Genomic DNA, 25,004 nt, shown 5'->3' with positions numbered 1-25,004 from the left:
CCCATTCAAATGGCGTTACTGAAAATACAAGCACTCTTGACTCGAGATTTGTACATTGTAGGAAAAACACGGCTCCAATGACTCGTCGTAAACGATTCTGTTATTAAATTCGTGTTTACAATGTATACAATGTATACAATGTATACAATGTATACAATGTATACAATGTATACAATGTCGTGTATACAATGTATACAATGTATACAATGTCGTGTATACAATGTATACAAATGTGTCTCTTGTTGTTATAAATACACGATAAAAAACACGGAACATCAAGGAAAGTATTTCGCATAAAGCGAAGTGCAAAGTACCTTTTCTTTTAAAGAAAATTTCGATTTAAAAAAGTGGGCGAAGGTCTCCTAATTATATATGATCCAATATTGATTGCCATAATATGATGACACTGACATAATATGTTGGGTATCGCTTAACGTCATAATGTATTGGCTGACACCGTGAATGGGTGGGTGTTAAAGGATAATAATATTAATTGCCAAGTCAAGTTCGAAACGATAATGAGCTTGAAAACCGTATCTCGTTGTTATTTCATCTGACAGAGACACAAAACCAGGCAATTGCCGGTTTCACGGAAATAAGAAAACGGGAATCGCGGTCGTTCATGTATGGAAACAAACAAAGAACAACTGGAAACAGAAAGGACGTAGGGAACAGAGGAGCGTAAAGGATCAAAAGAGAAAAGAATATCGGAGAGAAACGAGTGGTGGAATTTATTCTCATGTTACGAGAACAGCGGCCTGCGATGTCGAGTCGCCTTGTCTTCAAATAATTCTCTTTTATTGGCTAATAGAGTTCGCTAGGATATTAATTTGTTGGCAAAATGGAAACTTTTAACGTAAATCGTTCAATTCCGAACATCCAACTTAAACACAAGTTGTACGAGAATGTTCGTCAGGATGAAAGGATTTCTGAGTATCTTTGATGATCATGTATTATGCTTGAAAAGGGACGATTGAAAAAGGAATCGAGTGAAAGGGTCGAGCATTCGATTGCATTCCTTTTGTACACTTTCCACAGGCATTCGCACATTTAAGGTATCATAATGGGCAATTAATCAGAAATTAGTGGATTTTCTGAAGGATGTCATAGTCGCATTTTATAATTGAACAGCTTAATTGGGAATATTTTAAGTGACTTTAATAAAACGGTGCACTCCTTCATAGAAAATTGATACAAATTCTGAGTGATATACAAAATTCACTCAAATATTGCATACATTGTACTCTTGGTTAATATTATGTAATCAACTTAAAAATTGAAGTAGCAAAAGTATTTTCAATCAGTTATAACTATGTACAGTTATGTAATGTACAAAATATAAATATAATGTACTGTATAAAAATGTTGTAAATTGTCATAAGAAATGGAACACGTTGTTAAAAGAGTAAACTGGTACAATACTAATTTGCAAAATAAAATTTAAACTTTTGTTATTATATACTCGGAACGCAATCACGATTAATTATATATACGTGTACTTTTTCAGCAAAATATCAATGGAATCCAACGAAATTTGCTTTTATAATTTGCCAAACGATCCGAGGGTTCTGCAGCGTCGTGAAATATTCGGCTATATCGGTAACGAGGAGTTTGAAAGCATAGAACGCGCTTCGCGACAAATGACGGTAGTCAGCCCTTACGAATGCAACCGTTTCGCCCTTTTATAACATCGCGCACGAATACAAAGGCCACGATAATTAAAGTTCTCGTTCTCGACCGCGGAAATGGGATTCGCCTTAGGAATAGTCGGCGTGTGTCGTAATAGCCGGAGATAGAAAGAAAACGAATTGAATGATAGTGATAAAAAGTGGCGCGAAAGAAATGACGAGAGGAAGTGTGTAATCATTCGCAGCGAGGAAAGAAATGGTAGTACTAAGCGGAGCATTATGGTTAAAACGTTGCGTTGTTTGGTGGAGAAAGATGTGCTTTAAATTTGCCATTGAGCTTGAAAATATGAAGCGATTTGATTTAGGTGTCATATCTTTGTACGATCAAGCAATTGACGTTGACGAATTAATGTACAAGTGTGACAAGTCAGCAAGTGATTTAACAATCAGCATCAAACGATATTAACGAAAACTTGTTTTGTTTTTTAACTGTTGTCAATTGCTATATCGTGAGATAGCCTAAATTCTCTAGTTGTTGTGCGTACCACGATATCCTTAGGCATAATAAGGACGAAAGGGCAATTTTATCAATTTTTCGCAGATCGACATTCGTCAGTCTCTGGACATGAAAGATTCAGACATTTCCGTCCATATCTTTCGTTAATACGAATTTATCGAACGTTTGCCAGCCACCCTTTCCATTCTCTGTCCCTCAAGATAAATTGCCCCGCTTCCTTTTCACCACTTTCAGTGTGCCTTCAGCCTGTTCTGACTCCCTTTTAATTAATTTTCCGCGTTCCAATATCGCCGGTGTCATCCACGACGAAGGAAACGCCGATTTCTTCGGCATAGACGCATCTACCCTCGGAATCAGGAACGAGATTCGACAGCGGAACAAAGACAGGCCCTGACATCAAGTCGAACAAGCACCGGAGTATTTTAATTTACCTCGATCGCCGATAAAAGCCTAAATGGATGGCCTGATCGAGAAAAAAAAAGAAAGAAGAAAAGAATATATACGGTTGGGTCACGCGAACCGACAGACGTCGAAATTCGACACGATCGCGCGTTTCTGCACTGGGATAGAGTTTCGGTGTAATACGTAACAAGTTGAACGTCTCGAACGAAAGATTGACGAGCATTCTCGATAGTTTCAATAGACTCGTTTCCATTCGTCATACGCAAATAATCGAATTTCCTCCATCGATGTTTTGCGCTTCTCTTACGTTTGATCTCGGAAGTTTTCCAGATAGTGTCGATACTTCGGATCACGCCGTATATATACAATTATATGCAACTTGAGAGATCTCTTAAAACCTGCGCAGAAGTCGTTCAAACGAGGGATATGAAAGAAACTATGAATTTTATAATATACCGAGGTATTTCAGATAAAAGTTGATTATTATTTACAAAAGAAAAAGTATCTAAAATTAGGTATTACCCAAGAGGTTAATATAAATCGATCCGTCGTATTATATTTATAAATATATATATATATATATATATATATATATATATATATGTTCTAGTATGGATTCATATCAAACATCAACCTGAAATAATATCTGAAGGTTTCAGAAAATAATCAATTTCTAGTTTATTATATCTATTGCATCTATTTAGGTTACTTTAATTAAAATATTGTGCTATATATTCCGACGAAATTATATTTAAAATTTAATCGATATTCGATAATCTCTGATCTCATTACCAAATACTTTCTGTAAATAAGTGCTCTAAAATTATTGATATCTACTTATTCGATTATCGATTTACTACAGCAAACTCCTGCCGTTTAACCGACTCGTGTTCATCTCGTCGTGCGACGAATAGTAGAGAAAAAGTAGTAATAAAACAAGAATTTCATCAACACGTGAACATAAAACGAAACGATAGTGTACCCGTTATGAACTCGCGAATTTCACGAACTTGCACTGGGTATACACGTGTGCTCTAATTCATCTTACCAAACTAAAACGAAAGATGAAATTATAACAATTGTAAATAGAAAATAAATCACGAAATGCTAAGGAAAGAACGGTTCACTATTTATGGCTTTGGGTTAATAAAATAACGTAATCTGATCGACTAACAAAATCTCGAAATACCGATATATCGAGTTCTCGAAACGCAGTTTGAGCACGCGCACTGCCACAGGCGGATTTAAATTAAAAAACTTTTTACAGCGCCACGAACATGGAAGAAAACGATGAAACGATGCAGCAAGTAGTACGAGCTTGTCGCGACTCAGATGAAACTAATCGGATTGTTGTTATCTGTGGGTCTGTGAACGTAAATGGCTTGGCGAAAAAAGAACGCGATGAAACCAGGTGCACGTACAGGAATATGTCCGGGTTAGTGGAATTTTGGTAAGTATATACAGGCAAACGTCGAATCATTCTGTTCGAGACATGAACTTATTCAATTAAATTCAGGAAAGGTGCCGCGAAAGTTTCCGAATTATAAGATGGAAGAAACTGGAGAAAAGAGATTTCCTTCAACGTCTCTACGTTGCTGGAGAGAAGGTAAGAAATTGAGAATTTTGTAGTGACATCGTTTTCATATTGGACATAATTGAGGTTATGTATAATAGAAAAGTATGTGCTACTAACAAAGTTACGGTAATTTTGGGTTGAATGATACATTATCAAAAGAATTAAATTAAGTTTTAATCGTTATAATTTAGTATTTTAATTTATGTTGGGATTTATATAATTTAACTTGAATAGTGAAATGTTAGAAAATTTGTATTACTGTTCAAGGTTAGTTCGTATTTTAAGTTATATTCTCGGTTAGATATAATAAATACCGCAAAGAATCGTACTATTTTTATGAGAATAATATTACATTTTTTCTTGCATAATATATTGTTATGACATATATTAATGTTAATTTCTCCTTTTATTTTTCTTCTTAAATAGAACTTGCAGTTTATTAGTTGTTGATTATTCCAGTCTAACAATATTGCTTTTTTATTGTTACTGGTTTGGCTTGTTCCGACAGATTTTGTTTTTGCTTTTTACACATAAACTATAGTCGATTTTAGAAAGAATCATATGAAAGAATAATCAGTTGACATTCATTAAAAAGGTGCGTTGTTCTTCAAAGAATGATAATTATTTATGAATATTTCCTCATATGATTTTGTTATGCCTTTTTGTTTTGCAAACAATATATGGTTGCAACATAACATGGCATTTTATAAAAATTTCGACTATATTCATACCTGTTATGATATTGCAAATAATCAAAGCAAAAAATATAACTGCCGGTTGTCATAAATATATTCCAAAGAAATCCAGATATTGAGTGCACCGTTTCATTTAAGGCTATTAGACCCCAATGATTGTATTTTGAATACTGTTTATTGTTAAAATAGGAGATACACAATAATCCCATTAAACAAGAGAAAAGCGCTAAAAACACCCTTCAATAGAAATACTCTATCTAACATGAAATTATAAAATTAGTTCAGGACAGAACCAGAAAGAGGTAAAAAAAAAGGAAATAAAAAAATCTTGTTCTTTATTTCTTTTTTTTTTGTATGGTTTTATACCGTGTGTGAACTAATTTTATGTAAAGAAAGTCTCCAATGAAAATTTCATTACACACTAAACACAAAATAAAGGGAATCAAATAAAAAAAAAAAGGGTACGTCCATTCTCAACAATAGAGATCCACACTGGCACTCGTTTGTTTGTAGAAACTCAATGTACCTAACAGTGGTATAGCGTCGGAGACCTGGGGCAGGGTCTCGGCGACGAGATTCAGGAACACCGTCAGCGATAACAAGATGGTCACTCCTGAAACAGTCGTAGAGCCCAGCTTGTTCAATGATCCATTTCGTATTCGCGTTCGAAGCAAGTAAACCGACGATCGTGCTCATCCATTGGCACGAGCGTCGTCCCTTGATTCTATCCGCTGATCGTCCAGATCACCGACAATTCGAGGATCAAGATTCAAGCGAATCCCCAGCTTTAAAACAGCCAAACTCGCAGTGTTTGTCCTCCGTCCAGAAACTTACTTGATCTTAAACTGATACTTAAGGTCGAAAGAGGATTACTAGAAGGAGCTTTGAAATAGTAATATTACTTTTATAAGATACATCGTTCGTAGTTCTCTCTTTTATAAGGAATTGGAATATAATTTTTTTTAGATAAATTTCAGGGATTCGCTCTTTCTTGAAACTTGAAACTTTTCTGAAATATATTTTGTTTATTTGATGTTTTGTTGACAAAGTGTTGGTGATTTCGGTTGTGCAATGTTCACGCATGCACGAGTTGGAAATCGTGTATCTCAGTTATACTACTAACCAGCTCGGGGAATATTAAAGTATTATACAATAGCCGTTTAGTTGTAGCTTTTTGCAAGAAATAATTCTTTGATATTCTATAAACCAAGCCAATGAAAATTTATCTCTTTTGATCTATTATTATGTACGTATTATTCGTAATCCTGATCAAAGGAAAAGGAATACTTTCTGTCCTTGCATATCGATCTATCATACATGTATCATACATTTTAAAATGTACATTGCTGAGTTACATAACAAGAACTCAGTATCTTTGACGATAAAGAATAGTCTAGAAAATTTTATTTACAAGACAAATGAAAAAAACACAACGCCGACCGATATTTTACGAAGAAGAATCGTAGCCGGAAATAGAGTTCGTCTAACGGTAGTATCGTAGGAGTTTTATTGCGGAGGAACAGCCGCTGTTTATCGAGTCCCGCGGGAGGAATGGATTAAATAATAAATAACGCGGATAGCTAGCGAGGAAGGTTATGCAACAGGGTGAACTCGAACAGTGGCCACGGTGATTTGCACGGTGACATTTTTATCAGCAAGAAGATATTGCCACGGCGGAGCTTTCTTCCGTTTCTCCCTTCCTCCTTGAAAAATAATGATCGAAAAAAAGTGATAGATCGAAATCTGCTCGTCTCGAGAAAAAGTTATTTACGTGGAACTGCGTGATATGTATAAAAATATTTTACATATTTCATGTAAGATTTGTTGAATATTGTAGTTGCAAAAACATTCGAATGCAAATAGGAGGTTCGATGGAATCAGAAATAGAAATATGTATTATAAACAATGAAATTGAAATAGTTTTATTTTTTATATTTTGTATTAGTCGAATAATTTTACTTTGTTCTAGAATTTTACATCAGTTCTTTACACGTTCCACTTCTTGAATTATTATTCGTTTAAGTTAAAAAATGGTGGCCAATAGAACGAATTTATTGCTATAAAGATTATGTATGAATAGAGTAAGCATCATTTTGCAATTTCTTTTGTGTATGAAACGTTCGAAGTGTCGCGAAAACGGCATAATTATAAATTCTAATGGTATCAGAGAATTTCTATTTAATCGTAGTAAATAAAGGGGTGATTCGAGCAGTGACTGTTTTACAATTCTTTGTTCCGTACGGTGTAAAATTAATGGTGCATTTACATCGGTAGTGGATTGGGGCGGTCCGCGAAACAGCAGAAAAATCGTCGGCTTTTTCCAGCGCGAAAACGCGCTGTATTGTTTCCCTACTCAGCCGTCGGCTCCTATTTTCATTCAAACTTCTGCATTTTATACTGTACAAAAAGCGTTAATATCAAGCGTTGGGAACAGCACGAAAGTATTTTTTATGAGCGCATCGATAAATCCACTCTTGATATCAACACTCCGCTTAATTTCTTGCCCAGACTTCGCGTTTACGCTAAATTTAACGTCTTGAAATACCGAACTCAGAGGGGGAGAAAGAAATGTTGAAGACAAGGAATGATGGAGTAGATGAAGGAAGAAAAGAGAATAAATGGTATTTTTTTTATAAAAAGGGAGGCAGTTGAATAATGAATAGGGGAAAGAAATGGGAGCGCAAAATGGCAGGAAAAATAAAAATGTTAGATGTAAGAGGTAACGTTATGTTGCTGACACAATGATAAAGGATAATAACAATGCATATTTATGAAAAGATAAAAACTAGCTACGATATGCCGGTAAACGAAAATGTTCTGGCAAAGAAAAGATAATACGTGACTATCAAATGAAGAGAGAGTGGAATGAAAGGAATAGGAAGAGGGCGACAAAATAAAGGAATCAAAGTCCAGTTTCACGATTGTTATCAACGGGAAGTACTTCTCGCCTCTTGAAACAGCGCAAGCGTTCGTCTATTGGACAAGTTTTGCCGTTCAGAAGTTTCTGAAAAACAAACTGTCATTCGAGATAACAGGTTTCGGTCCGTCGGTTTTCCATCGGGCATCGATTTATCGATAGATATTTTTGCTCAGATTAACAAACTCACTGAAACTGGAAGCTTTGAATCGACGATGTAGATGCCCGTTATCCAATGTAAACTCCATTCCAGGAAATATCGTTGACGACATCGACGGAAAAACGTTGGCTTATTTGCGACTGCTACGGGATTTACAACTTAGTTGGAAATATCGAGATGTTATTACAGGGCAAAGTGTTTTTATTTGCTGCTCAGTCGACGTTAATTTTGTGTGCTTATGAAGCTTTGCTGAAATTTTTAAATAAATATAGAGCTTTGTGAGATATCTGAATATTGGAAAATACGACACGAAATAACGTCTACTTATCTGAATCTTAACAAATCAAATAAATACGATTTTGATAAATGCTTAGCTCAATTTTTGCAAATAATTTTTGCGGAATAATCGTGTTCCTTATTTTTGACTTATTTTTATGTGCACAGTGGTCTTTCATCCGAGAGTATCAATACGTATTATTTTGTTTGTTTGATGTTGCGTGTCAGATAACGTTTTGTTACAACGCGTGCAGGTAGTGATATAAATTTCTTTGTAACGTCTACCGTGCTGAAGACGTAATTGGTATGGAAAACAAGAATGGGAACGAACAGCAAATTATACATTTTGATCGAATAAAGAGAGTCAACATTGCAGGTAATTACACAGTGCCATCTCGTTTTAGTAGATATGTATTTGTTTTGTGTTTCGATTTTGCAATGAAATTCAATGGAGATCGCGTCGGATAGCTTTACATAAAGGTCTCGTATTTCTCTTTAACGTAATATTACTTTCGTTTGTTTAAAACACAATAAATATGTAAAATATACATTTTTTTATAAATTCTTTAACTTCTACAAAAATTTTAATAACGGAACAAGCTGCGCCTTCGGAACAATCTACGATTATAGATCTATCTCGAAAAGTGTTTCCTATATTTGCTACGTTAAAGAAATCACAGGTAAAGAGAATAGAGTGGCCTGTAGATACGTGTACGAAGTTCGAATAGTAGCCACGGTTATCGTTAAAAGTTAGGAACGAAGAAAGGAAAGGAAAAGAACGTTGAGAGACGGGAAAGGGGTATTTTCATTCTGAGCTCGGTAATTAGATGATGCGTGCGGTGTATTCGCAAAAAGTACTTCTCAAACGAAAGGATTCTTTAGTTTCGAAAGTTAGCTTCGTGAAAAGAAACGAAATATTTTGCTAAATTCTTGTGCTGCGCGTTTATTTCCCTTTTATAAGATAATTTTGCAAGATTCGATGTAGCGATTAGTTATTTCTTCAATAACGAAGGTAAGGAAAAACGTTGTATTATATGGTAATTTATACATTTAATTATATAAATTATTATTAACTTTGCACAGATCGTAATAGTATTTAAATTGTCTCTCATAACTTAAGCCGAATTCACACCGTTTCACTTTGGAGGAACACGACTGATGAAAGCTGCGTTCATCCGCCGTGTTCCTCCAAAACGAAACAGCGTAAATTCGGCTTTGGAATAGTCGAGTAACCGAATCCGAATCAAACCGCTTTTATCAATAACGCAATGAATCGATGTTTCCGCAAATTCCCGAACCCACGCGTGATGATACCTGCCAGGTTCGAAACTATCCCTCGATATAATTTAATCAAACAATGCTTTGTGTTGCAATTGCACCGATCGCCACCGAATAAATACCGAATCGGTTAACACGTAAACTGATTAAACAGTTCTGATTCCGTTGATACATCGCGATTATCGTACGGCTGATGATTAAAGCGATTCAGTGCCGTTTCCATTGATCCGAAGATGTTTCAATTTTTCATCGGGTACCGCGAATGTGTCTCGACGAAGTTTCTTGGACGAGATGAAAAATGACGATTCATCGCATTAAACGTGACTCGAGAGTTAAATAAGTACATTGAGAGCTGTGCACGAGGATTGAAAGAATCCATCCGTGTGATTGTGCACTCGTGCCAGAGTAATCCTAAGCGTCGTTTTATTAATTCAATTACACCATCTCCCGACGAAAACTGGTACAGAACGGCCAGCGAAATCGTTTCAGCTAATCTCTGCTTCCTTTCAGCTTACAACTTGCATTATAGCTGTACCTTCAACGACTCTTCAAGTATCGCAGACAAACGAACATTCCCCGAGCTGGCGTTCGTTATTCCCTTCTTGTTCAGATATTAGTACGATTGATCAGGTGTCTTATACAGGGTGTTTCGGAACTACAGACCAGTCAAGCAGGAGATGGTAGAAGATGGCAAAAGAAACAGCTTTCGTACCTCGTCTTGTCTTATTATTTAGTTACGAAGCTGTAAAGACGCAGGTTTCTTGCACCTGCTGATGTTCAATCAGTTATACATCGAAGAATGTACTTTCGTTGTCGCATTTGAATTCCAAAGTATGTACCTAACGTCATTGATAAACTGCCAATGTTTATGCAAATTTATATTCTTATAGACGCAACCAAAGAAATAGAGTGCCTGCATGGCTGATCGGTCATCAGCAGGCACTCAAAACCTGTATCTTCAAAGCTTCGTTATTGGAAAGCAAAATAAATATATTTCACAGACAGGTATGTTTCTGTCATCCTCTAGCATTTCCTAGTAGATCGGTCTATGGTTCTGAAACATCCTATATTTTTCTCTCTGTTTCTTATCTTCGTTTCTTGTTGCTTTGCGATTTACCTGCTACGATCTGCGACTCGAGATCGCGTTTCTGGTTGCTTCGTGCGATTGAAAACCAATGTGAGAAAAATATTAAATCGTGTGTGTGTGCACGCGCGTAGACGCTGAGAATTAAATTTCCGATTATTATGATTTTTTGAAGCGGCGTTGCGCCGTATACCGCGATTTATATAACCGTGGACATTACGTCGATGGAATTTAAATTTATACGTGACACCGGTCCCTGGTGTCATGAAGCATGGCCGCTGTAAAATGCAATAAAATACTCGCCATTCGGTAAAATCGAATTCGCCAATGTAATCCACGGTGGCTGAAATATTTTCATCGCCTGTGGAACGTTTGCGGATTATTATGCTAGGCAACAATCAGAGTTGTGGCGAAACATGATTTCGCTGCGTTCTACCGAAACGCAGTTCCGAAGAATAAGTTTTTTCGAGTCAAACTTGATCAGAACGTCGACAAAGAACTACATTCAATCTGAAAACAATCTGACCCACCTATGCTCTAAAGTTTGATAATCGAAACTATAATACTCGATATTTCCTTTTTCATAAATGCAACTTAAATTGGAATATTTTCCCTTCGTCGTTTAATCAACGAAATCTAAATATTTTCTCCCTAAATAGCGAAACGAACTTTGTATCAACACCAATTATAATCAGCTGTTTGAAGGTTTGTCCAACATAGCCTCCTACCATTTGCTTATAAATTGAAACAAAGGAAAGTTGGGGACAGGCGTGTAGAATGTCTTCGACTGACAAACATGTGGTTCCGAATGGAAATGACAAAGAAATAGGTTTCGCGGGTATCTGGAATGGCTGAGTAATTAGAAAAGCTCGCACGCATGCTTATGCACGTGATTAATTTCAAGTTCATTCTGAACTTCTGCTAACCGCATCCATTACCTAATCAGAAAGTTGGCAAGTTGGCGCGTGCAATCGAGCGTATCGCGTCGAATGTTACTCGAAACGCAGTTCGTTTCGAGAGTCTCAGTGAAATACCTATAATGTTTACGAGCAAGCCGTTGTCACGTACAGTTGTCCAGAGTCGGTAATAACCTGAAATAGTCTGTTACCCGTTTGAAACGATAATTAAGAGAAATTAAGCTATTAATTACGGTTGCGGAACTTTGACATTTTCTTAATCGCTTGTCTACCTCTAGCTCTTCTTTGTTATCCCTAATCCTTGTAGTAGAGCATCTCGGTTGCAGAGCACGTATAATTGAAGTGGGTACTTGTACGTCATCTTCAATTCAAATTAGAGAGGTCAGAGAACACATCCTTCGCATCGAAGAATGGCCCCGTTATGGAACATCTAAATGGAAACGTTTAAACGACATTCTACTACATCGAGGGTTTCATCAAAACAGGGAATCGAACGCTGCTCCTTCGTCGGAAATATAGCGTTTAAAGGAGGAACGTAGTTCTCACGTATCAACTAGACACGCCTGCGGCCAGGGTCGTTAGAATCGATTCGGCGAACGTTATTTGCAGTTCGCAAACGACTGTTATCGCTGGGTGCTTCTGCAACTATCCAGGAACGCTTTGAAATCGACTACGAGTTAGGGCAGCATTAAATAGCGACCGGATTACGGGAAAGATAAGAAAATAGTTGATTAAAAAAGAACCGAGGATTTACGATCGGAGGAATGCAATTTGCGGAGACTTCAAACTCGTTATCTCGACTTGACGCAGAAAATAGTTCAAATACCAAATGGAGAATAGCAATGAAAATGCACAGGGTGTCTCAGGGTTCAAGGTATCAGTGTAGTCGGATGAAAATGTAGTATAATAGGATGCGAAGTTTATACTCTTAAAGAATCCTAGAATTCAGGAGCCCCGGGAGTTCTAGAATTGCCTGGCCGTCCGGAAGCATGCTCTAAGGGTTTGTTTCAATCTAAATATAACCTTGTCAGCAGTTCTGAACTTGACATGCGCCATACGTCGCGTTAGACGTATGCACGAACTGGCGCAGAAACTACTTGGCGACCTGTTCAGAAATTCGAATGGGGATTTACACATCCTGCCGCAGAGAAAGAACAGTTACACGACGACGAAAACTCGTCTTGAACTTTGGGTAGTCTCGCTCCGCGGATATGTTTTCCTCCCAGTGGGAAACTACGAGTTCTGATAAGGCGTTTTCGATATTGAACTTTGAACTCGATTGTTGAAACTGCTGTCAGCATACGTGACATACATAGGCACAGCTACCGTAGCTACAGATGGCGACTATTTAAGGTTAATTTACAGCTACAACGTTGTTTGTTTGAATTTGTCTTGCTATTTTTGAACGATTATAGGAATGCGGATTATTCGTGTCAACTTCTTTCAAGTCGAACTATAAAAACGTTTCCCTCGTATCGGACACGCTTAAAACAAATTCAAATTTGTCTTAAGTGTGAACATTGTCAACCAGTTTTTGTATTTACTTTTCCAATTTACTACCGCAATTGTTGCTTGTTATTTATAACTCATTTTCTAGTTTCTCGTATAGATCCTAATATATATATATATATATATATATGTGCTATTATTTCCTTGAGTGATTAATAATATTTTCGACAAATTAATTATATTCCGTAGTTGTTTGGGAAAAACAACTTTATCGATTTCTAAACATGAAATTTCTCAACAATCTGCAATGCGAAATAATTCAATCTCTTGTTATAAAAAGAATGAAAAGACGGAAGCATCGAGCATCGCAGTCGATGGATCCGAATAAGTTTCCCAACCTTGTGTCGTTCAACTGTTCTGCAAGAAATAAGCAAATAACTTCCATGTGAATAGACCTGCGAAAGGCAGCAGCAACTCCCTCGGACATTTTCCTCGAACGACGCGACGGACTGTAATACTTTCGTCGAAGGAACTTCGCGTCTCGGCCTTTCGCTCGAAGTAAATTTCTTCTGGTTACCGCTCGTTAATGGTCGCGAAATTTAATCTCTTCAATTTTGTGCTCGAACTCCTGACGATTAAGAACTCGATTTTCTAATTACGTTTAAACTGCATCGAGTACGTCCACTGAAATGTAATTGTGTTCAATTATATCGATGTAAAAGGACCGCGCGGAGGGTTAAATTTTTCGTAAAATTACTCCTCTACTTACAAAATTATTCCTTTCTCGTACAATCAACGATTTAAATGCGATCGTAGAAAACAACGAAAAAGGTACAAATGAAATGTAGTCGGTAAAAGAAGCAAAATTACACGATATACAAACGTACGTTATTTTCCTAATTGAATTAAGAAAACGAGGTCTCTTGCTATTTAAAAAATTTTGTGAATTTATTTCTCCGTGTAAAGATGCGAAAGTCGTGTCAACTGCAACTTCGAGTTCTGTTTTATTACAGATAAATCTTTATGGTTTGGTCGCGTTTCATTCGCAGACGCTTGTACCGTAGCATTTCCGATATTTCGAAAAGTTTTTCTATCGGTCGATGTCGGTGCGTCCGGCTCGAATCTCCAGATTCAATATCGTGGGCCCTGAACAACGATGGAAATTGAAATTTCTAATGTTGAACATTACGTAAACAGCGTGTACAGTGTACACACATATAAGAAGAGTTGGTCGAATCAAGTAAGCGGAAAAATCAGAGAACTTCGGATATTCATATGACGTTTCTGTGTCGGATTAAAGACATACCTTAAAATTGAAATGAATTTTGAAATAAAAATCGTCAAACGAAAATCGTCAATGTGATATTACAATAGTCTTTCTTCCTATATTTTGTGCTTAAAAACAATTTTATAAAAGTTTGCCTTATGCACTGCTATTCTCCTTATTAGACTGTGGATGTCTGCGCACTTGAGAAATGTAGAATTTAAAAGTGCAGAAACGTACAGAAAGGTAGTTAGCATTAGTGGTACTTAGTAATAGGCAATATGTCTGTTATTTTCATAATTATCAGCTGTACGGTATCTTACAATCGTTTCTTCGCGACACGAGCATCTATTTGCTTGTTTAGTTCCTTGTTAAAGGACTACAAGAGGATTATTGATAAAAAGCGCAATTAATGAAACAAAAGAAAGATTAACGAAGGAACGTGTAACTGAAACGATCGCGATAAGACCATTAGGTAAAAAGATGCTCTTTGTTCGATTCATTTCATATGGTATCATACAGTGGTTAATTGCTCCAGTTTCAATCCGCATAGTTCCACTCGTTCGTCCATTAAAGTTTCAACTAAAACTTCAAGTAAAAATGTAATTGCTGATGGAAATTTTCAAACGTGTCGTCGGTATTCAGCAACGAAATATGCCGTAAAAAATGTGTAATTAATTTTAGAGGGAAGAGAGAAAAAGAAAAATAACGTAACTAATGGAAGAAATTGATAGTGTTGAAACAGAAAAGTTCTGCTCTGAAGTAGAAACGTTTCCAGAAGATGAGGAAGATCAAAGAAGATACAAAACGTTTTAAGCAACGAAATAAGGTACCTATACAAAGCAAGATTCTTTTCTTTTCAAATTAATATATCAGAGTTGAGAATCCGCGTTACTCAAAATATGCATTTACGATGCTTCGACTATTAACGAGTTAGCGAATCAGGAAAGATACAACTAGTACGTATATATCTATATATTTTACTCTGATAATTTAATATATAATATTGAATAGTTTTTCTCCTCCACTTTCCTGGCGAGACAAAAAATCATTTAGAATTGGAAAAAAAGTCAACTTATTGGCATAAATATAATATTGTGCACTAGGAGTGTCACGCAGCAGGCTGATGCATACGCAAGTATACACGATAAAGGTTCGCTATCAAGGTTCGCGTAAAAGCTCGCTGCTGATGGCCTGCCTTCCGAGTCGACTGTTCCACGCTAGCAGCAAGTTTTCGCATAAATTTGCATGGCGTGTCGTTGATCGAGCCGCTTGTTCAAGCCGCTCAAAAAAATATCAGCGTAAAGGCGTCCCGGGCCAGTCGCTCGTGTATCAGCTTTTTCCACCTGACGCCATTTTCTTGCCGGCATTTATGCATTATTCCATCGGGCTTTCGCGTTTAAGCGGAGAACTGGGTCGACCACCGGTGTCGAATTAATAAATGGATCGCCGTAAGAAGTAAATGGAATGTTGCGCACAGAGGAGATAAACGATGCGGCGAGTGATTACGAATTTTTCGCGTCGCTCCACTTCCACGCTATGACCGATCGAATGCCGGTAACCGACGAAACTGACAAGAGATTCGAGCCACGAATTTCGAGCAATTTCGCTTCTACGCGATCGTTAGCACGTTCGACGTCAGCTCGAGCTGACGATTTTGACGAAAAATTTGTTTGGAGTTGGAAAAATATGGCCTTCCGAAGTCGATACGAATGTCACGCTTAAAAGCAGGAACACGAGAAAGGAAGTTAATTAGTTTCTCGACGTTCTCGATGCAGTTTTCGAAATTGGCTTTGTTACTTATTCTCGTTAAAGTGATCTACCTTTGAAAACGCCACTGAAAGGCACGTTGAGGACTAACAGAATGGATTCTCGATTTCGCTGCGAGGTATTGAAGGTGACTGGGCACAAGATAGGAAAAAAAGAGACAGCATGGAAAACAGAAAAAAAGAGAAAGGAGGAGGAAGCAGCACAAAGAAAAATGGAGAAAATCAGAGAAAAACATCCAACAGGAAATCGATTCCCTTACCAACCATTTTTCTGAACGTTTCACCGAAGAAGATTTCGTTTTCCGATAACAGGTACGCGAACGGGATATTTCTGCGGGATAACATTAATTGCCTGGGACAGCTGCCATAACGATAATCGAGAAATTATTCGTTCCTTTGAAGCAACGGCCGAGAAGTCCACTTGGACTGTCGTTTTCTGTTGAAAAATCGACGATTCTGTTTATCGTAACGCGACACCGTGGATGCAGTTATCGGAAATCCTGTCTCGATTTATTTCCATTTTGCCATTCCAAATGTCGCGATGCGACTGCGGCTTGTTGTTCCAGCCGGGACCAACGTCGATTGCGGAAAATAATGGCATGTGATTGCCGAATAATAGGGACCAAAGAGACCGTTGAACCTTGGTCGTATGTAGCGTAACACTTGCCTGTCGAGCCAGGAAAATTTCAATCGTAATGGAAATGCCACGTCATTATACTTTGGATGTGATTTTGGCGAGAACTGACCAACCGTGGGTTTTTTCTTTTTTAATTAGGAAAATTCCTCTAGCGACGTTAAAATTAATACCATGTCTTCTTATTTTATTGCTTCCTTCCCTTTTCCGAATAAATGGAAATTGATTTTGTAAAGAAATGGACGAAGGATTTGATGGAAATCGATGAATTAAACAGAGCAATTAGTAGGAAATGAAGTTTCGTTGGTGGCTTTGGAAACGACGCAGAGTATCGAAACGATAGCTGATACTGTTTTACGTAAATATAATATTTTAACAAAACTATGACAACTTACGTGTCTGCTTCAGGAGACAGAGATGAAACACTTTTACAATTCACCATAAAGATATTACTTGATTAATGAAACCAATATTATAAGTCAGAGTGAAAATGATTCTAGGGATTCTAATCTCTACACTCACGACAGACCTAAGAAAGTGCAACGAATAATCCTCAAAGACGATTGCCATTAAATACCTTTCATTCGATAATCCTTCGATCGCGATGTTGCTAACTCGACGAGTAGCTGAATCTTTTCCCAACAGCATCCGTCGACGAACAAACTATTTACCATCTCTGTGACAGAACAACTCGTCCCCACCTTGGACACTCGAATAAATCAGCAAGACTCTAATTGATAGTGAATTCGATGCTCGTTAACAATCATTACGGAAATTTCCCTCTTCTCGATCAACAGCTTCGAAAAACCTGGGGATTCTGTCGATTGCTCGTTAGGAACTAATTTCGCGGCACGCGCGTCGCTAATTGCCTGGGAAAGAAAGTTCGTCGTCGGGACGGGATGTCGTTGCTCTCAGTCAGCTGGGAGCAATTTTCAGAAGCATGGCCGCACTCGCGGTCGCTGGTTTCCCTGGTGGTTGATACGACCAAGAGAAAAATCGAGAAAGAAAACGAACACGCGACGGGCTGTGCAGGGAGGACGACCACAGACGGATCGTGAAAAAAGGCGACTGACTATGCCGCTGGCAGGAAAATGACTGTCGTTGAAAATAAAGAAACCGTAAACGAATTTGCCATGGACTGACCTTTTTTGGGCTACGGTTTCGTGGTACGTCCCGCATATTCTTCTACCCTACCACTTAAGTTCTAATTAAATTTTCCTCAACCATTTCTTCTTTTTCGTTGGCCGTCACTTTCAAACGAGCAGGACCCTTGATCTCTGTCTAACGTTCCTCTTCTTCTTCCTCCGCTGTTTCTCTGCAGTTATCCCGCTGAGTGATTGTTGTCGCGGACGGACAGATGAGGAACAAGCCAAGTAACGTGGAGATCGATCGATTCGCGAGTCGCTTTCTGTCACATACTTCCCTTAATCGGCGCATAGTAGAAGATAACGAGGTTCCTTAGTTTTTCGTGGCTCATTTATAGGTTGATTAGTAGTCGCATGGAAATTCTCCGCTGCGATGAGCGCGAAAAATTATTCAAAGGTAAATTTTTTAAGGGAATACTTGTTGCACGAAGGATAATAAATTGCTCCCGATAACGATCGTTCTGTTTGTGAATACAATAAAACATTCGGCTTTTTCTCGTCGATTTACTGCACTGAAACGAAGAATCGATGATTGTTAATAATTTAATTACGCTCGATGTGATTACATGATAAAAACATTTCCAATATTTAAAATAATTCCATAATGCTGCGAGCAAGTATCGCCGAATTAACTTGGAAAATCTATTTTAATTCATTTCTTCACAGTAAAGCGGTAGAGCTAATTATTACCGGAATTATTTCTTGATAATTAAACTCTTTAAACTTTGCTAATCTTTCAGAAGTGTCTACACGTTATTCAACTTACAGGCTGTAGCTTTGAGCAGCAAATAAATTACACCTCTACGTTATGCATACGATTTCATCTTAAAAGGCGCATCACGAAGGTCGTTCAGGCGAGGCTTATGGAAACAAATTTTTAATTTTTCCTACGAATACATTTTCTTTTATCGCCGCAAAAAAGTTCTCACTTTATCAGCTCTTTTAGAAAAACCCTGTTACAATAATATCAGAAGCCGTATTATTCTGCTACAAGCCGTGAAAATATTTTTTATTTCAGATTTCTCATTTTTGACGAAATTTTTTCTTCCGTGACTAACCAAAACTCTCTAGTATATTAGTTAGAAATTTCAATTATTAATATCAATTAGCAGAAGTAACATTAGATAAACATCTGCGATGTCAAGTTCGAATTAAGATCAAGTCACGCGTATGGACTTGCGTTGCACTTGCCGTTGGTTTCGTTGAAAGCAAAGGAGCTGAAACGTTAACTCAACATGGAATCGCTAGACGTATCTTCTACGCGAAAAATTGAAACAACATCCGATCGCGTTAGAAAGGAAGTAGAGCGTATCAGCCCATGAAATTGAACTTACTGTTTGCACGGGCTTTCCGATAAACTGATGGAATATCCCTTGCTAAACCCCCAAGGGGTGAAACGGCAGGCTATGGGCAAACTATAGGACCTTTCAACAGGCAATTAACAGCAATGTACGAGGGTCAGTTAAATATAAACCGAACTTTGTTTGTAACTTTATATTTCAGTCAAATGTTTTGTTTCAAAAAGAATAATTGACTTATTTTTCTATCTACGTTCAGTTTCTCTCTATATACTTTTGCCGTTGGTTTCATCATTTTTCCATTCCAGTTTCCAAGGGAATGGAGGGCTGGGTTAGAAGCCAATCGCACAGGAATTGCTCTACTACTTCGTTGCTGTTGAAAAGTTGACCTCCTAACTGCTCTTTAGGTGGTCGTGATCTTGCGGAACTTGAACTCGTTTCGAACGATAGAGACCACTCTTCCACGACTAATATTAACTTCCGAGCAAATTTCGTCGATTGCTATGCGTCGAACATGTTCGATCAGTTGCCGAGCAACTCCAATGTTTGCTAGCGTTACGCTTGTCTTGGGACGTAGCCGATGCGGTGTATTTTGAACGTATTCGAGTCCACTAGAAAACGATTTATGCCACGCAAACACTTGGGTTCCTGATAACGTTTCATCCCCAAACTGTAGCCGCAACCTATGCAAAATTTCAGCAGGTTTCGTGCTCTCGAATAATAATTATGCGTTATGCAACGAAAAACGATACTGTTTTCTCGTTCGTTTTGTTAACTATCGAAGAAACGATAAATAAATCACCACGTGAGCTGAAACGTCTTTAAGATACGCCTATTTGAACTCCTACGCGATATCATTTTCATACGTGAGACTGTGGAGATATGTTACACGCAGTCCGGTTAATATTTGACTGACCCTTGCAGTATACCTAGGAATTCGGTGCTACGAGTAATTCTCTAAAGTATGACACGGGGACACAGGGACAATTAAGTTAGTTAACTTATTCTTCTAAACACACGAACTCGTTCGTTCGAGTTTAAGAACAATTAATACAATACATCAAAGAAATGGGGGACGATAGAACCGTGCACGTTTCTCAAGGGGGTTGAACAACTCAAGTACCAATAATACAGGTGCCTAAGATATTGGAAAAATTAATGCTCTCAACTATGTAAATATATCTTTTTTAACGGTTGGTAGAATTTCGATTACTGTACCTATATCGAGGAGCGTAGAAAAGAAGAGATATTTATTCAATTTTAATAAAATCCGATGCGAGAAAAATGTACTATTTATATAGGACGATTGGAAAATTCTTTCAATTTTGAAGCCAGTTATACGATTATGATCGTTACAATTTTATCGAAAATAATTTCTCGCCGTTTAAAAATATAGCGTACTATCGTTCCAAGTACGATTACTTGTCATTGTTTATATTATCTTTATAGATAGATAGCTTTTTAGGCAGCTAAGATTTTTGGTACTTGTCATGAAGTTACGTCATAGAACGGGGTAATAATCTAAACATTGATGTAACACAAGCCTATGGGGTTATTCTTATAGAAGAGGTTTAGGAAGGAACGTTCAGAGAAAGTGAAGAGTCGACGCGAAAGAAATCATACGATCGTATTTTTGTTTCAACATTTCCCTGCTTGTTCCGCTCTTCGTTCTGAAATTTAGGATAATGCTTTCGTTTGATATATCCGACAAAGAAATTAAAAGCTGAAAAAATATAATGCTTTTCGGATTATATTTCTTTCAAGAAAAATATTCATTATTATTCGTGTAACCAGAAAGGCTTTCGACTATTTTTTCATTAGGTGCTTGCAGGTATTTTTCAATTGCACTTTTTACCTCTCCATTCATAAAGCGAAACCATCCGAAAAAGTTATTTTGTCTTTAAATAAAAATACGCGAAACAAACGTCCCTTTCGTTAGCGCGTTCTCTGTGGAACTACAACGTGCAGGAAAATTTGATGTATACAGTTTTCATCGCGAATAGATTAAGCTTTAAACGGTGGAAAAACGTTTCGAGTCGGTTGTTCGCACGCGTTGTCTAATCGGTGTGTGCATGTGCTTGTCTGTTGGAGAAAACAGTCCGAGACATTGCCGGTGTCCGACTGGCCGCAAAAAGGATTTGCACCGAGCAACGAGAGGAAAGTTGTCCGACGTAAACGCGTTACAACTTCCGAAACGACGCGTCCCAACTACCTGAATGACCCTTAAAACTTGTACACGGACTCGTGCACGGGATACGACTCAATGACACGGGGACTGGCAATTTTGTCTTCGAGGAAGAATGTTCATATAACCATGGCATTTTATTTCATGATTTATCGCATGACGACGTCTGGCTTTTTTGGTAATTAAATTTAGAACGAGATCAACGGTACGCGATTAATTGAACGAAAATTAAGGGGAATCTTCGATAAGTTAAATATTATTGGTATACTTCGATTGTTTGTTCAAATAGCAATATAGACTAAGTTATATTTTAAGAATGATGTATGATATTTTATATAATAAATATCGATTATTATAATTTTCAAGAGAAATAAATTTTGAAGAAATATTCTTCGATAATTCACTATGAAAATTTTTCAAGGGTGATTGATCAAAAAGGAAAAGCCAGACACACGACCAAGAAAAATATTCCTCGTATTCGCTGAATTTTATTGACATTTCCAGGTCACGAACTATATACGCGTTAATCTATCATTTCTTTGAAATTAAAATATTTTGGTTACGAAAGAGACAATACCGAGCAATTTTTAAATAATTAATATCGATAAAATGATATATTACTACGCTATTATTCTCAACCATAAATAAAGATCATCTTCGATGAATTTCAACCTGAAGTTTCTTTTAAAGTTTGTTTTATTTCATCGTCAATTTTAATAACGAATAAACAAATAACTTTAAGCGACATTCGATGCTGTATTTTGATGCATCATCACGTGCGAACTGTCATTTGCAATAATATTGATCAACATTTCATAATATTATTCAGATATTTGGTTTACGACATATACGAAGTCTTTGTTTATACTTAAGAAATATTTTCAAATTTCTAATTCATTGAAAAAATGTCGCGTGTTTGTCTTTATCTTTGCAGTATTCCATCATTTTGCAAACTCAAGGTAGAACCAAAATTTGCTCTCGATTTTGCAGGACACGATTTCAGCATTTTCTTCCCGCTCGGTTATTTTCATTCCAAATCATTGGGACGTTTCACAGCCGAGTAGGACGGTCATCTTTCGATGATAGCACGATTTTCTATTCCGTTTCAGTTGGAAAAGTACAGAAAGTTCGGCGGTCCGGAACACGCGGTTAGCCAGGATGTTTCGCTTGGCTACTTTCGTAAGAATTGAAATTCCTCGCGGCGGTTAACCGTGCGGGAAGAAGTTAAAACGGATATTCACGACGAGACGAGTCTATCATTGATCGTCAGACATCGTGAAAATTGCGATAATATTTCGCTGATAAATATGATTTAATTGGACGACGAATTTCATTCTCAGACGAGTAATTTAAAGATTGGCGCCAACTGAAGTGCAATCTTGCCGCAACCTACTACGGCACAGCTTGAGAAATCGCTCGGTCAAAAGGGCGTAAAATATAGACGAGTCAGGCTTGATTAATGTTTCAACTGTTGCTGGTGATATCCGCGGAACTCGGTCGTTTGGAAATCTCAATATTTCAATTTTTGTGCCATCACGCAACGTGAAATTAAAAAGGAAACAGATATTTACGTCCAGCTTGATGATCTTTTTCCGAAAATTACATTTTGCGTGAAAGGAAATTGACACTTTCGCAACGAATAACTTAAACACGTCGAACTCTGTCTAAAAATTAACAAACCATCGTCTTCTTGGAAATAGATGCTTTTGTAAAATATCTTTAACTTTAAAATACCAAAGCATCTGAGGATTATTTCCACAACGTTTCGCGTCGCTTTTAAACGTCGTCGTCTGACCTAATAGAAAAACAAACCGTAAAGTTTCGATGGAAGTTGCCACGGAACTCTGATCCTTAAAATATCCTTTCATCAAATAACAAGACGCGACAGACATTATTCCGAGAACGAAAAGCCATAGAACAAGCAGGGCAGTCGCTATTACGACGCGTTAGAGCGGCGAGTAAAACCGTTTCTCGGTCGAAGGCAACCGTGTAATCTCGTCCACCCGCAGCAGAACTGCAGTTCCTTCAACGGGGTCCAATGTTAGAGAACGTTTCGACCATTTTCATCGGTCGATGTTAACCACTTTGCCGCCCGCCCATCGGAAGGACGAACTTCTTTTCTCGCTGCTCGAAAATGGATCTCGAGGATTCGCCGGTCAATGAAAATGACAAAAATCGCTCAGTCTGAACGACCTTCGAGGTTCTTACCCGTTCCACGCGATTTTCCCCTCGCGTTTCTTCCGGGTCTTACTTCCTGAACAGGAACGGTTCGATACGACAGGCACAATTACGGTGCACGTGTACATATTTACATGGAAACATGGAGATAACAGAAACTGTCAAACACACGCTTGCGTAACTATCGTGATGATAAGCATAGGTACCTATTAGAGGGACAGCGTCCGAGGTCGTCGGCATGCTTTCTGCCACGAGGTTCAGGAAAACTGTCAGCGACAGCAGAATGGTCACTCCTGCGATAGTCGGGAAAAAAAAGAGAAACAACACGTAACGTACATATCAAGATGAGTTCTCTGTCTTTCTGTAAAGAGTTTCTGCGATTTTCATCTAGGAATCCACGTGCGCAACCAGGTCGTGCAACGAACACACCGAGACGATACGATCGCCTCTTCCAGAAATTTCTGGATAATATTGTCGTTCGGTTCGGTTGCTTGCCTTCGAAAGCTCACGGTTCTCGGTCCTTCGGGTATCCATCGCAGAAGCGTTCTGACCTTTCGAAAACGTTCCAACGCGCGAGCACGAGTATCGCGTATCGGTGCGCTTCGACGAATACTCGAGTCTGTTGAGTTTGCCGGACGCGAGGATTCCGCTTGTTTACCGAATCGAATCCTTGAATTTTGACGGTAGAAGTTCGACGTTGCTGTTAGACTTTGGAGGACGATACGTCCGCTTCGAATCGATTTAGGAAAGTATACGATTTCATTTTTCTCTATCTTTTATTCTTTTTTCGAGTTGATAGAAGCGATAGAAGATTTTGCGGTAAACAAAATTCAAATTACTATTTTTCTCTATTACCGGTCGAGCTTGGTACTTCATGTTCGCGTTTTGCGCGATTTTCCACATGGAATTTCAACGATCCAGCGTAAGGCAGGAGAACCGACAGACGGAAACATTTAACAATTTCGTAACGTTGTCGGTGGAACGTAAGTTTGATGATGGATAGCCGCGTTGTAGTTTGTCCGCGTTACGGAAACGATCGAAGAGATCGATTATACGCTGTAGTCTAAACGTCGAGACAATTTAACTTTTCTTGACGGTGGAAAACTCATATCCCGCGATATTTTGCAAGGTATATTATACTTTTAGAATAGTTAGGAGGTTTTTCTGTAGATATATTTCGAAGATATATGTCAAAACTCCTCTTTCGTACCAAAACGAAAAATATAATCAATCAAAATTGCCGCGTCGCTGAAAAAGATAGAACGCTGTACGCGTTTCAGAGTATCATTGCATTAATCAATGCCGCTATTTTACTCTTCAATTTAAAACTTTATTTTTCCACTTGCTATATTTCTTCCGGCGATTATAACGCCGATGGAGGCACAATACAGATATGGCGAGGCTATAAATTAAGCTATCGTGAAGAGGCATCGACCGATATCTTGGTTCACGTAGGACTGTGACGCCGTTCACGTGAAAAATCACCTCTGCACAAATTCCTCTATTTAGGACTTTATTACGATACGTCTCCTATGCTCGATAGTTAGGCGGCATGAAATTGACGTGTGACGCGTGCTTTATTGTAAACCACACAAGATGGAGTATATCGGTGCGCCGAAGGGCGCGTATTCG

At 37.9% G+C, this 25,004-nt stretch overlaps 1 protein-coding gene across 4 annotated transcripts in view; it reads right to left on the bottom strand.

Moving 5' to 3' along the window:
* LOC126868934 (neuronal acetylcholine receptor subunit alpha-7) overlaps window positions 1-25,004 on the bottom strand; it is a 268,344-nt gene that overhangs the window by 51,910 nt on the left and 191,430 nt on the right. Inside the window, exons 9-10 of one of the 4 annotated variants that reach the window (XM_050624949.1) lie at window positions 23,579-23,665; window positions 5,345-5,431 (exon numbers count right to left, since the gene is read on the bottom strand). The exons of 1 other annotated variant lie outside the window; for it this stretch is intronic. In XM_050624949.1, the coding sequence (XP_050480906.1) occupies window positions 5,345-5,431; window positions 23,579-23,665 (174 nt within the window). The remainder of the gene's footprint in view (window positions 1-5,344; window positions 5,432-23,578; window positions 23,666-25,004) is intronic. 2 more of the 4 variants (XM_050624946.1, XM_050624945.1) reach the window with 2 other exon arrangements.

The sequence above is a fragment of the Bombus huntii genome, chromosome 8 (assembly GCF_024542735.1).
Source record: "Bombus huntii isolate Logan2020A chromosome 8, iyBomHunt1.1, whole genome shotgun sequence".
In the NCBI taxonomy this organism is placed as follows: domain Eukaryota; kingdom Metazoa; phylum Arthropoda; class Insecta; order Hymenoptera; family Apidae; genus Bombus; species Bombus huntii.
This window is presented reverse-complemented; position numbering and strand designations above follow the sequence as displayed.